The following is a 12,424-nucleotide window of genomic DNA, read 5'->3' as shown; positions in this document are numbered from 1 at the left end:
TTGGGGAGACTGACCACTTTCATGATAGATCTCTCCCAGGCGATGGACTTGTGCAGCTGATGGATGCAGAGAGCCAGCTGGGCAGCGCTGCGGACCTCTCCCAGGGCCTTACGCCACACCTTCATTCCCGGGGCGAGTTCCTCCTCACCTCTGAGAGGGTACAGGCAAGAGACGGCAGCGTGGTCAGAGACGTAATCATGCACAACATCACATAGACGTATAATAACAACAACAACAACAACAACAACAACAACAATTACCAAGCCCACTGCCAACAGCAGTGCACAGAAAGCCAAAGTGCAAGAGTGTGTTTTGTTCTGAAGTAGCCAGGTTTTAGAGAACACCGTACAGAATTCCACAGAGCTGGGGACATCGTCATGCCTCGACGCACAGTACTGTTCAATCAGGAGCACGTATGTACGTACAGTATGTACAGACTGAGGTCACACATATTAGCAGTTACCAGTGTTATGCACCATGCAGGGAGCTACAGTACAGACCAGTTACCAGAGAGACAAATACAGTCACCTTCATGGACGGACATCACATAAGAACCAAACCCACGATGTGCACAGCGAGAGAGTGAGAGTGAGTGAAAGAAAACAGCCAATGAAATAGGCTCCAGTGGAAGCAGAGGAAGCGACAAAGGGGGAGGCATTCAAATGAATCTGGATGACCTTACCCTTCACCATCACCACTAGCTGATGGTGCAGGAGCAGGCACAGTGACCGTACCCACATGATCCAGTGTGATCTGAATGGTGGTACTTAAGGGGCTCTTCAGGTACCTTCGCTCGACGTTCCTCTCCAACTCTGCCAGCCTGGTGACAGCTATATCTAGGGGGTTGTTGAGGCGTCGCGCAAGGCCTCCGCCACAGGGCTTCTCCTCCTCCTCCTCCTCCTCCTCCTCCTCAGCCTGCCCTTCCCCAGCCGGACTCAGCTGAGAGAAGGGCTTGTGTTCGTAGTAGACCAGGTCCTCTTGCTCGGACTGGGGCTCAGAGAACATCCAGCCCTGAGGAGGAGGAGATATTGAGATCAAATGAAAGGGACATTCCACTCAAAATACAACATTTCATTTTTCACTTACCTTGGCTGTAGACAGTTATTTTTTTAAAGTCCATATTATGAAAACCTGGCTACTAAGTTGTCGCTTTTATTCTTAAAATTATGTCTAAAACACAATCCAATCCAACTCCTATTCCCATGATATATCCCTTCTGTTGAAGCTAATCCTCCTCTCCATATAGCATAGGCTGAACTTGTATATGATTCAAGTACTAGTAGGCTCACATATACAGTATCTCTCTCTCTCTATCAGTGGGAAGTTCCACATGAGCTTTGCTGTACCTTGACCTGCAGACTAGCGGAGGTGACCTTCCTCTCCAGCTCCTCCACCTGCTGCAGCACAGAGATGTCAATTTCCATGGCCTGCTCCTCCACACACCAGCTCTCCACCGTCTCCTCGTTCACCTGGTTCTCCTCTAGCGCCGCCTCGTCTATCACCGCCGCTGGAGAAAGACGGCACGGATTCAGGTCAAAATGCTATTAGGGAAGGCAGGTCCATGTGCCATGTCATTAAAGGTCAGTTATTAAAGTCATAAGGGGGGAGGGGAGAGAGAGAGAGACAGAGAGAGGAAGAGAGAGAGAGAGAGAGAGAGAGAGAGAGAGAGAGAGAGAGAGAGAGAGAGAGAAACAGAGAGAGAGAGGATTTAGCCATTGATCCACACAGTTGACCCACCATCTCTGTTCTTGGCACAGACTTGAGCGATGTACTCCATATGCTTCTGGATCTGTTTCTGCAGGGCCTTCTCCCTGACGCCTCGGCTGTGTAAGGCCTTAACCAGAGACCGAAGCTGCTCCATATCTGACACTCTCCACCAGCCTGACAGCATCTCTGTACACACACACACACACACACACACACACACACACACACACACACACACACACACAGACACAGACACAGACACAGACACAGACACAGACACAGACACAGACAGACACACACACAATTGCTTGAGTAAGAAGAATAAATGAAATCCACAGCTACCATGCATAATCAAATCTGGAAATTCAGGGGGGGCATTGGGTGAAAGCCTTGTAAAAGCTATGATGTCGGTTATGCTTTAATAAGTGGCAGAGTACAGAATGTACCTAACCATCTTTCCCTACAGATGGCAGTGTGCTACGCTTACCATGTGGGATGGGCTGTGAGCTGGGGTGGTCCTGGGTCTTGGCCACCTCCACAGAAGGGGACAGGGCAGAGGGGGGCTTCTCACTCGGGGGCCCGGGGGACTCGCTTTTGCTGGTGGAGATACTGGGTGCCAGGAAGGGGTTGCCATTCCCCTCCATGTGTTGGTAGGCAGAGCCCAGCATGGGGGACAGAGGACTGGCAGAGAAGGGCAGGGCGGGACTCATCATTCCACTGGGCCATCCACAAAACGGCAACCCCATCAGATGGAGGCCAGTCTTCACCTGCTGGGAGAAGTTCACGGACTGTGGAAATACACAATAGTGGGTGTTAATACAGCCGAACGTTTACTGACAAATAGTAGAAATACTGTCTGCAGGACCATACCGTATATTGACATATATGACACTGTCAGACATTAGCATCTGATGCCGTCCTGATATGGGAAAAACATAAAAACTTGACCTAGTAAAGCCTTGACAGTAGCAATATGTCTCAGGCTTATTCAATACTATGTTAACATAATGCTAAATGATCAGGGCAGGAGATTACCGTCCACCTACCTGAAGGGCGGATAATGAAAAGTTATTGATCCCGGCGGCGGTGGTGGGGTTGCTGGGGCTGGCTGAGGCTGAGGTTGCAGCGGGGTGAGGGGACAGGGAGGAGGGGGGGGATTTGGGCCTTGTGGTGGTGGAGGAGGACTGGGGGGAGGAGGCCGGAGGAGTGGGAGTGGAGGTGGAGGTGGAGGTGACGGAGGCCTCGTCGCAGGGTGAGCGGGGCAGCAGGCTGAACCAGTGGCCGCTCTTCTCCGTCAGCACCCTGAAGAGCTGGTCGTTGGGGAGGAGCGTCTGCTGGTGCTGGGGGCTGCAGGTCGTCCTCCCTGGGCTGGTGTTGCTGCTGAGGTAGGGGGCGCTATGGAGCGGAGAGGGCTCCGCTTTGGCCTCTGTGCACAGCTGAGAGGGAGCTGATGCAGAGGGGCTGCTGGGCAGTGTAGTCTGCGACGGGGTCGGGTGGATAGGGGAGGATACAGACGTGGGGAATTTGATCGGACTACCGTTGTGACTGTGAGGGTCTGACTCGGGGGACATCTTGGCCACCTCTAGGAGCTTGCTGAGTTTGGAGAAGGAGCCAGGCTTCTGGAGGAAGAGGTTGAGGGTGTCTTTATCTTGTTGGCCCTCCGGGGTGGCCGTGTCCCTGTCTCTGCTCAGCTCCAGGCTGGGCTCCCCTGGGTGCTCCTCCCGCTCCTCCAGCTGCTCCTGTTTCACCTGGATCAGCTCTGTGTTCCTCAGCCTCTCCATCTCCTCCTCCAGCTTCTCGGCTCCTGGACAGGGCAGTAATATCAACACACTGTACACAGCACACCAATCACCTATGCCAATGTCTGTATTGTGATGTGGTGTGATAGGTAATTGTGTGTTTTTTTTTCAATATAAAAACCTTCTATAATCAAATTAAATAAGACAATTCACTCACTGACTATTAATATATACTGTACCCCTCCTGCCCTCCTGCTGATAACATATTCAAAAACTAAAAGCCTGGTCACTGAATTGGATTATCCTGACCAACATTCCAACAATTACGTATAGCAGTGTGATAAATGTCATGGAGCTATGTTTTGAATCTCACCTTCCCCACTCTCCATTCCCTCCACAAAGATCCCCCCGCACTGTGGCAGCACCCAGTAACGCCTCCTGTAGCGGTCCTGTCCGAACGTCATGGAACGCAGCGAGTGGGAGGACTCAAACAGCTTCCGTCTTATCTGAGTTTGTTGCTGAAGAGAAAACACATAGTACATGGTAAATGGACTGCACTTATATAGCGCCTTTCTTGCTGCTCCAAAGCTGCTCCAAAGCGCTTTACAACGGCCTCTCATTCACCCACTCACACACACATTCACACACCACATTCACACAACATGGTATCAATGCCCTTGAGGGCTTTCCTGCTCGGAAAATGACCCTCAAACTATTCATCTTTGATGCCATTTCTGCTATTTACCTTGGTTAATTTCTCGATCTGTTTCTCCAGCTCTTCCACGCTGGCTGTCTGGTCCCCGTCATCCTGCATGAAAAGATCATATTAATATGACACCTGAGTGGAGGATGACATTTACTATAAACTAACAGTGAAGTAAGTCATTTGGTTCAGTGATAGATCTTGTGTAAAGGTGACAGCGTTTCTCACTGACCTCATCCTCGCAGGTTTCGGCTTTCTTCCCTTTCTTTCCCCCCTCCTCTTCCTCGTCGTCGTCTTCATCTCCCTGGTCCTCGCTGTCCTCGTCTTCGTCGTCGTCTTCATCACTGTCCCCTCCTTTCCGCTTGCGTTTGCGGCCTGTGGTGGGAGTGCCCAGGGCTGGGGTCTCCTCGCCTCCCACACCGGTGTCTCTCTTCCCTGTCTTCTTGGCATGGATGGTCCTCAGCCTGGGATGAGAAAGCGAACGGGAGAAAAAGTAAGACCAAACCATATCATACGTTTTCATGTTTATGTTACATTTTTAACAAAATGATTGCTCTCATTTCCACTTCATTTCATACGAGGTACATACTTGCGAAGCGTGCCCTCAATGACCCACTTGTCCCTTCTTAGGTTGGTCATGTGGTCAATGTTTTTGTCGATCTCACTGGAAAAGAAGCATGGAGCATATTTTTCAGTTAAACATACTGCTATATTCAGCTGGGTTTCAGCTGGTTGCGTGACTTAAAACAAGAGAACATGGCTTTGTTTCACTGTGTTGCAAGGATTGTTGGGTGTGTTCAATCGGCTTCTGGACACTCATTAAAGATAGAGGGTATCCGGTTTGACGCAACACAGTGCAACTGTCAATCAGAACACCGTTTTACTCTTTCTTTTGATATTGGTAGCAGTACATTAAAAATGTACGTCCCAATGAATAAAACAGCAAAGTGTCCAGCAAAACCTGGTCACGCTTTCGATTTAACACAGAATATCCATATAACGATTATAATCATTACTGCATGTTTAGCTAGTCAAAGCATTTGATCTGACTTTGGACAAGCTTTGCATTCTGTTCAGCAGTGATCTTTTGCGTGTTGTCCTCTTACCTGACCACACTCTTGCTGCAGGAAAGCTCGTTGACCAGGAACGCCAGGACGGAGGCCTTCTGGCCGGGCGTGTGGGCCTGGAAGGCCTTGGTCTTCAGACTGCCGGTGAGCTCTTCCAACTCCGTTGTGTGATCACAGTGGGCCTCCATGTAAATCTGCAGGATCTCTGACACATTGTCCCGGTTGATACCCACGTTGGTCAGGTGGTCCCCCAGGGATGTTTTGGTCTGGGGTAGAAGGCGACATTAAGAGAGAGAGAGAAAGGGGTATGTTTAGACAGAGAGATAATGTATATTTATTTATTTAGAGAGAGAAAGTTGTACATTTAGAGAGATAGAGAGAGTGAGAGAGAGAGAGAGAGAGAGAGAGAGACAGAGAGAGAAAGAGAGAGATAGAGAGGGTACATTAGAGAGACAGAGAGATGGTACATTTAGAGAGAGAGGGTACATTAGAGCTCTGTCTTTTCAGGCAGTATTTTCCTAAATGTCCTAGGCTGTAAGGCTTGATAATAGTTAGCTGGGTTCCTTGAAGAAATAATGGAAAGCCACATAAAAGCGTGACTAAGCCCTGTAGATTAGCATGGAGGAATTGCTTTGGGGATGAATTAAAATTTCTGGTTTAAACTGTAGAAGCTGTATTAAGAGCTATAAACACTGATACCCTCAAAAACAGATAAGCCTGTTCATTTAGCCTTGCAGTGCTGAAGATATTGATAACACCCCACTTGTGTGTTCTGATTGCAGAACAGAGGACTAGAAGACCCTGCTGTTGAGTTGTGAGCACACTATAAGCTGCTACTTTGCATACAATACAGGGAAAAGTATGTGCACAGCTGCTGTTGGCTATGTACTGTACGTAGGTGTGTTAAGTAGATGTACTTATGTCTAAGCAATGATTCATAGGCCTGCAAGTCTCCCGAGAGAGTAGTGTATGTGTATGTGTGTGTGTGTGTGTGTGTGTGTGTGTGTGTGTGTGTGTGCATATGAGTATTTCTGTTCTGTGACTCACCCTGTGTCCTGGGGGCAGTCCTGGGTCACACACCACAGCAGAGAGCATGCGTACCAGCAGGTCCTGGACTAGGCCCATACTGTCCCCGATGTTGAGCAGCCCCTCCTGCAACACACTCAAGTCGGGCACATGGGCGCTGACGTCGAAGCCTAGCACCTTGCCAAAGCTCCGCAGGAACTGCATCACCATTAGGCAGTCAGAGAAGGCGCTTCCTGGCAGGATCAGCCCAGGGATACGGGACAACTCTGGGAGAGGCTGAGAGGGGATGAGAAGGTTATATGTGAAGAACACACATATGTGAATGTACAGTATATACTGCGGCGTGCAGTGCACCTATTATAATTGTACAGTATCATATACTCAGGTTCGCCAAGTTGTGAATGGTGGAGGTGAAGAGAAGGATCATATGACAGATACAAATGTTCAGCTTGAAGTGTATGTCCAACACTTCAAGCTGAAGCAAACTATGCACTTGACTGGTATGGTGTGAGGTGAGGTTTAGCCCTGTGCCAAGACTGTTTAAAATGACACCATACAGTAGTAGATATATCCTCCTAGACATGGTAATCCAGAGGCTTTGATCTATCTCTGTCTGTCTGATGAATATGAATATACACAAAGAGCACCTATCACAAATCATTTGGTCAGCAACATGTTATCAGCAGCCACTTGATGGCAGTATTCTAACCTGTGACCATTTCTCTTTCACGCAATTCAGTATGATTATGGAAGATGCTATCAGTGAAATGATGCTAGGAGAGTGCTGGAGGCAAAAAAACATAAATAAACTAAAATATTTTTGGACTAAATGTAATAAGGTTTTGGTCCAATGTATAAACATTGCCATACTGCTGTCCGCAACAATAAACAATGAACCAAAAAACCCCAAACAGATACAGTAAATGATTAAATGTCAAATAGGAGGGATAATTTCATATAGAAAAAATAAAAAGTTCTTAATAAAAAATTCAGCACACCTCTCCCTTTCAGTTTGAGAACTAAGCGCTGAGCAGTGACACACTCATAGCCACTCTCTCGTTTTCCAATATCTCCCCGGCATGTGAATACCTTATGATCGGCTAAGCACATGTCTTCATTTGGCTTCTTCAACTCCTTGGCAATTTCCAGTTCCAGCCTTCTAAGCTCCAATTTCCGCTCCTTGTTTAACCGTTTCTCATCCTTCTTCTCCTGCTTTAAGCGCTCCTTCTCCTGCGGGCCAAATTACAGACAAGTTAACAGTGCGTGCTATCGGCACCGCTGCAGACAATCGTGTTAAGGATTATGTCATTACAATTCAGCCCAACACTGGGGCTTGCTTATAAATTGCAGCACTTTCACAGAAAATTGCTCTGGGCCCTATTCTCAGTTTTATTCACACTCCATATAGTTTCAAAAATGAAAAGGGGGGAGGGGGGAAGAGGAGAGGGCAGTGGCAATGACCAGAAGCCTGTAACAGTTTCAAGGAGAATTGGGAGAGTTATGAACCACGCACCTCCGCTTTCTTACGGGCCTCCATCGCTTTCATCAGCATCATGTGCTGCCGGCGCCTCTCCCGTTCCTGCCAGAGAGCACAGACGCACACTCAGTCACCCTCAACAGGTCAATAGAGACAGACACAACATTTGACAGACATACAGTAAAACACAGCAGCTCAGTTTATCACTTGTAGCAGGAAGAATATAGACCACAAAACAGAAAATACAACACATTCTTGTAAACGTTATAGGTGAGGTTTAGATGGTAATATAATGACATACAAAAAAAGCAGCAGGGCAAAGCAACAGGTTATGAGGACAATGTCAAATACGAAGCCAAAGCTTGGAGTTAGAAGTGGCTTTAGTTGGTCTGAATATGTTGGTGAATAAGCACATTGAAAGCTAGTATAGGTCTGAGGTTCTAGTACTGCAGCTAAGAACTAAAAAGAGTGAGTTTAATATTACAGTGCTACAAATTAAGCTTAAAGCTGCTAAAGTTTGTCGACATCTATTCACTCGAAGAAGAAAGAAACATTATGTAAATAAAATGTTTGTGTAACGTTGAGTTATGGCGGCTCACACAAATATAGTAATTGATTCAATGAGAGATCTCTCTCAGGCAAGTGAACGGAGGACACAGCTATATCCAGTATGGCATGGCCTTAAAGCAATCACATCATCGCCTGTCTTTAGCCTAGCTTGTAGGACTAACCTATGGTAATTGGAAAGATAACAATCAATGATAACATTGATTGTGTTTGAGGGCAGAACTCAAATCTCAAATATGGAACATCAAACACATCACAAAAATAATTGATGAAAATGTCTTGGTGATTTAAACTGAAGTCGCTTTGTGAGATGACAAGTGCAACTTGTAGACATACAGTACAATGACTTTCATGACTAGATTTCAAGCACTTACATTCACTCCAAAACAAAAACACAATGCAATGGATGTCAAGTGATCCTTGGGACCGTGAGAGTGGTGTATAGCTCCCTTTAACATCAAGAGTCAAGAAGTTCTTGACTGCTTTGTGCAAATATCTGTTTACTCTGAAGAATAGAGCAGATGTATGGAATGCACGTTGCTGGAAAGCCATGCAGAAGAATGTAGTATGACAGCAGCCAATGCTACACTTTATGCATTGCTATGACAACCATTTCACAACCAATTCACGATGCGGGTGTTAGATGTACAAAAATAAACATACCCATACCATATCTAGTCTATGCCTCTCCAACTCCTGGTAGAAAGAGTTGGCAAAGTATTATGAAACAGAAATCACAGTCATCAAAACCACGTTTATAAGAACCCCCTCCCCTCCTACCCCTCTGAGGGGAACACGCTAGTACCATAAGAACCAAAATTAACTGAAGGACATGGAGAATTTGACAAAGAATTGTCAAGTAGTTATATCAAAAGATCTCCTTTCGAAAAGATTCCAGTAGAATTGAAAGGCATCATCTGGTGCTAGTGCTGGCGTATGATACATACCTGGTGCTTAAATATGACTGCATGCTGTCTCCGCATCTCTTTCTCCTTTAAAGACAAGATCAAGTTAATTAAAAATCCAAACACATTTCCAATTGCATCATGTAAAAATGGATGAGGTTTCTCTACTTATTCCACAGGAAAGTTCAAATCCCTCTAATCTGATTGACAGGGATATAGGCTTGGCAGGTTTGAACTCGTGTGAAATGGAAATGCCCTAGTCATTTCTAGACATGTGGAGAAGGCTGAGCGAAATGCACTGTCCTTTATGACACTGATTAACATGGAAAAGGTCTGCTCTGAGTGCCAAGGAAATTCGTCCATAACATTGAGAGCCAGTCCCTTGGAGCAATGAGACGTACTTTACATTCACCTAAATGATGCAATGAGGGGAAAAGAGGAGACTGAGAATCAGGTGCAAGGAGGAGATTGTAAATCAACTTGGGAGGGAGGAGTGGATTGTATGGCTGGAGGCAACAGTGGGAGGAGTGGCCATAGAAACTGATGGTTGGAGGTTCTTTTACGGTCCATCTAAACTAACCTTGATTCGCTTCTCAGCCTCCAATATTTTGGCATTTTCTGCTTCTTCCTTCTTTTTCCTTTTAGCCTGTGCATGCAAAACAGGTCTACAGGTCATGCAACAGAACCACTTGACAAATGTGACATAATTCACCAGCACATAAGGCCTAGATAGTAGGTAGGTAGGCGGAAATAAACTCACAAATCCATTTGGCTTGTATCGCTCGTTCATACTGTACCAGACGCTACTAATGAATTTTAAGTGGAAGGGCATGATTAATTGTTTGATTATGAAAAATCAACACAATTTCACAACTAACATAAACATGCAACAGGGGTAAAAAAAAAATAAAAAAAATAAAAACTTGAAAATGAGAGCAAAATTGATACTTTTCAGCACCAGTGCCCTCTTCAAAAGGTAGTAATAACAGCTACACTGCATACTAGACCACTGTCATTTTACTTTGATAGACTGTTGAAGTAATAGAACTGTTCAATAGATACAGTATCGGGAGGATGCTACTGAATGATAATTGTAACACAAACAATGAAATATTACCAGGGACTGGTAGGGTCACGCATTAAAATATTGCAATCTTGTGCAATCAGATAATTATTTCCTTCCATTATCACTAAAAAGACCAAATAGTTGTAGTGCTTATGAAATACCAACAGCCAGTCAGAATAAATTAAGCAACATTTCAATCTGTAATTACAAGCGGAGAGAAATCCTGTTAGGAACAGCTTGCCAACCGTGTCAAGTGAAATTTGATTTAGTGAAGCTAAAATACTTCAGAGCTTCTATTAGCATGTGCATGGAAAATAGCCTGTTTCACCTCATCATGCTAAACTCTCTGCTACCATTGTCTGAATGATAATGTTCTGTGTAGAATTCCACCCTGGTCTGTGGAGATTTTAATATTCTATGTCAGTTTGTGAAAAACCAATTATGCATTAGTCACATGTAGTCACAAGACATAACCACGAAAGTGCAACCACATATTTTAGGAATAGCCTTTGGTTGATTTAAAAATTCCTTCCAACAGCAAAAAGGAAGTGTTTTAGAATGTTTCTGCAATAACTCTTTGGACCCACCTCGAGAATGTGCTGTGCTCGGAGTTCCTTCTCCATCCGAATTTGCTGAATGCGCTTGATCTTCTCCTGGTAAAAGGATGGGAGAGATCAAATGAATTAACTCTACAGTCAGGCGTGTTTGAGAACAGGAGGGGGGGGGGGGGCTGAATAAGTGGTTCTATGGAGATGAAGATCTTGCATAGAATCCTTGTGTAGCATCCTGAAGGTTCGCATCCTCCCTTTAGAGCTATGTCGAAGCTATTGAACGCTGGGACTTCTGAATGTCATCCGTTGTGTTTGAAGCCATCGAATCAAAAAACAAAGCTTCTAACTGACGAGCTTCAGACATAACATGAAACGTTTCTCATAGAGGAGTTCCCACCTGCTGCTTGAGAATCTTGATTTGCTCCTTCTGTTTCCTCTTCTCCTCAGCAGCCATGATCGCTGACAGAAACAGATTGAGGTTAAGGTTAGGATTGTACAGTGTCTGTGGTGGATAACTGAATGGCTTTGTCAAGAGCCGGTCTAACAGTCAGAGGAGACAGCAGCTGTTTACCTTGTTGCTTCCTAGCCTCCTTGGCTACACGCGCCAGAGCCTGTTTTTCAAGTTTCCGCATCATTTTGATCTGAGCTGCCTGTCGAGCTATTTCTGCAACAATGAGAGAGGTGTCATTATTGTACGTTAGTGGTATCACAGAGGCCTCATTATTGCGTGTAAGGAAATGAACCGACCTTGAGCTTCCAGTTTTCGCAGTAGTTTGGCGTCGGAGGCACCTGAGAACTCGGCCTCGCCGACGTTGGGGTGACGTCCCTTTCTGCGCCTGGCGGGTGAGCCGTCACCCGAGAGCAGGTGCTCGGGGTTGAGGGAACGCCCGCGCCTCCCGTCCATCGCAATGATACGAGGAATTACCTCCTCCTCGGTCAACAAGCTCCATTGCAGACCCTTGGATAGGAGAGGGAGAGCCAGCCATAGTTAAAAAAAACCTGTGCATGTCTTACAATGAATGGCCTTCTTGAAAAAATGTTATAAGAAGAAGAATTTGCAAGCGTCTATGGAATGATCTTAGTATGGATATTGGCTGGGTTTGAGAAAAAAGCTTAAATTGAAATGTGAACTCATTAACCGGTGCAATATAAAGTTTAAATAAGAGTCTTACTTATGAATAGTTTTTGCTACATTCACTATTAACTAGAGACATTTCCTGAAGGTAACATGAACTCATTAATACATTCCTCTCCTCCATACAGTACACAGTACTTGAGGCTACGGATGACCCTGCGCTACAGAACCTTGCACCTTGGAATAGATGTGAAAGAAATACTGGCGATAGATAGAGACAGTCACCTGGGGTCCTTCTCTGGCTTCATAGAAGTCACCAACCCTTATTTTCGCACTGAAGCTAAAATGATCGCGTGTGATGCCACTTATTCCATTTCTGGATAGATACTATAAAAGGAGAGAAATTGAGAGATATGGCTTTGGTGTGACAAACAAAAGAGTGTTAAGTGTAACATTTACAGCAGCTTAGTCGTTTTGGCTGTTAATTGTGTGTTGAAAATACTCAATCATGGACATCAGCTTTAAATCCATTGAATCCAAT

At 45.5% G+C, this 12,424-nt stretch overlaps 1 protein-coding gene across 1 annotated transcript in view; it reads right to left on the bottom strand.

Moving 5' to 3' along the window:
* The window catches only part of baz2bb (bromodomain adjacent to zinc finger domain, 2Bb), a 65,104-nt gene that overhangs the window by 3,058 nt on the left and 49,622 nt on the right, over nucleotides 1-12,424 (bottom strand). Inside the window, exons 13-34 of the mRNA XM_080535536.1 lie at nucleotides 12,169-12,270; nucleotides 11,556-11,766; nucleotides 11,380-11,472; nucleotides 11,206-11,267; nucleotides 10,845-10,910; nucleotides 9,772-9,837; nucleotides 9,234-9,278; nucleotides 8,950-8,982; nucleotides 7,756-7,821; nucleotides 7,332-7,472; nucleotides 6,264-6,518; nucleotides 5,256-5,482; nucleotides 4,739-4,813; nucleotides 4,382-4,613; nucleotides 4,192-4,254; nucleotides 3,820-3,964; nucleotides 2,754-3,511; nucleotides 2,195-2,477; nucleotides 1,738-1,893; nucleotides 1,347-1,507; nucleotides 683-1,011; nucleotides 15-150 (exon numbers count right to left, since the gene is read on the bottom strand). Coding sequence (XP_080391662.1) covers nucleotides 15-150; nucleotides 683-1,011; nucleotides 1,347-1,507; nucleotides 1,738-1,893; nucleotides 2,195-2,477; nucleotides 2,754-3,511; nucleotides 3,820-3,964; nucleotides 4,192-4,254; nucleotides 4,382-4,613; nucleotides 4,739-4,813; nucleotides 5,256-5,482; nucleotides 6,264-6,518; nucleotides 7,332-7,472; nucleotides 7,756-7,821; nucleotides 8,950-8,982; nucleotides 9,234-9,278; nucleotides 9,772-9,837; nucleotides 10,845-10,910; nucleotides 11,206-11,267; nucleotides 11,380-11,472; nucleotides 11,556-11,766; nucleotides 12,169-12,270 — 3,705 coding nt within the window. The remainder of the gene's footprint in view (nucleotides 1-14; nucleotides 151-682; nucleotides 1,012-1,346; nucleotides 1,508-1,737; nucleotides 1,894-2,194; nucleotides 2,478-2,753; nucleotides 3,512-3,819; nucleotides 3,965-4,191; nucleotides 4,255-4,381; nucleotides 4,614-4,738; nucleotides 4,814-5,255; nucleotides 5,483-6,263; nucleotides 6,519-7,331; nucleotides 7,473-7,755; nucleotides 7,822-8,949; nucleotides 8,983-9,233; nucleotides 9,279-9,771; nucleotides 9,838-10,844; nucleotides 10,911-11,205; nucleotides 11,268-11,379; nucleotides 11,473-11,555; nucleotides 11,767-12,168; nucleotides 12,271-12,424) is intronic.

The sequence above is a fragment of the Nansenia antarctica genome, assembly GCF_963989245.1.
Source record: "Nansenia antarctica genome assembly, chromosome: 7".
NCBI classification, from domain to species: domain Eukaryota; kingdom Metazoa; phylum Chordata; class Actinopteri; order Argentiniformes; family Microstomatidae; genus Nansenia; species Nansenia antarctica.
Note: the sequence above shows the minus strand (reverse complement) of the source record. Positions and strands in the feature narration are given on the sequence as shown.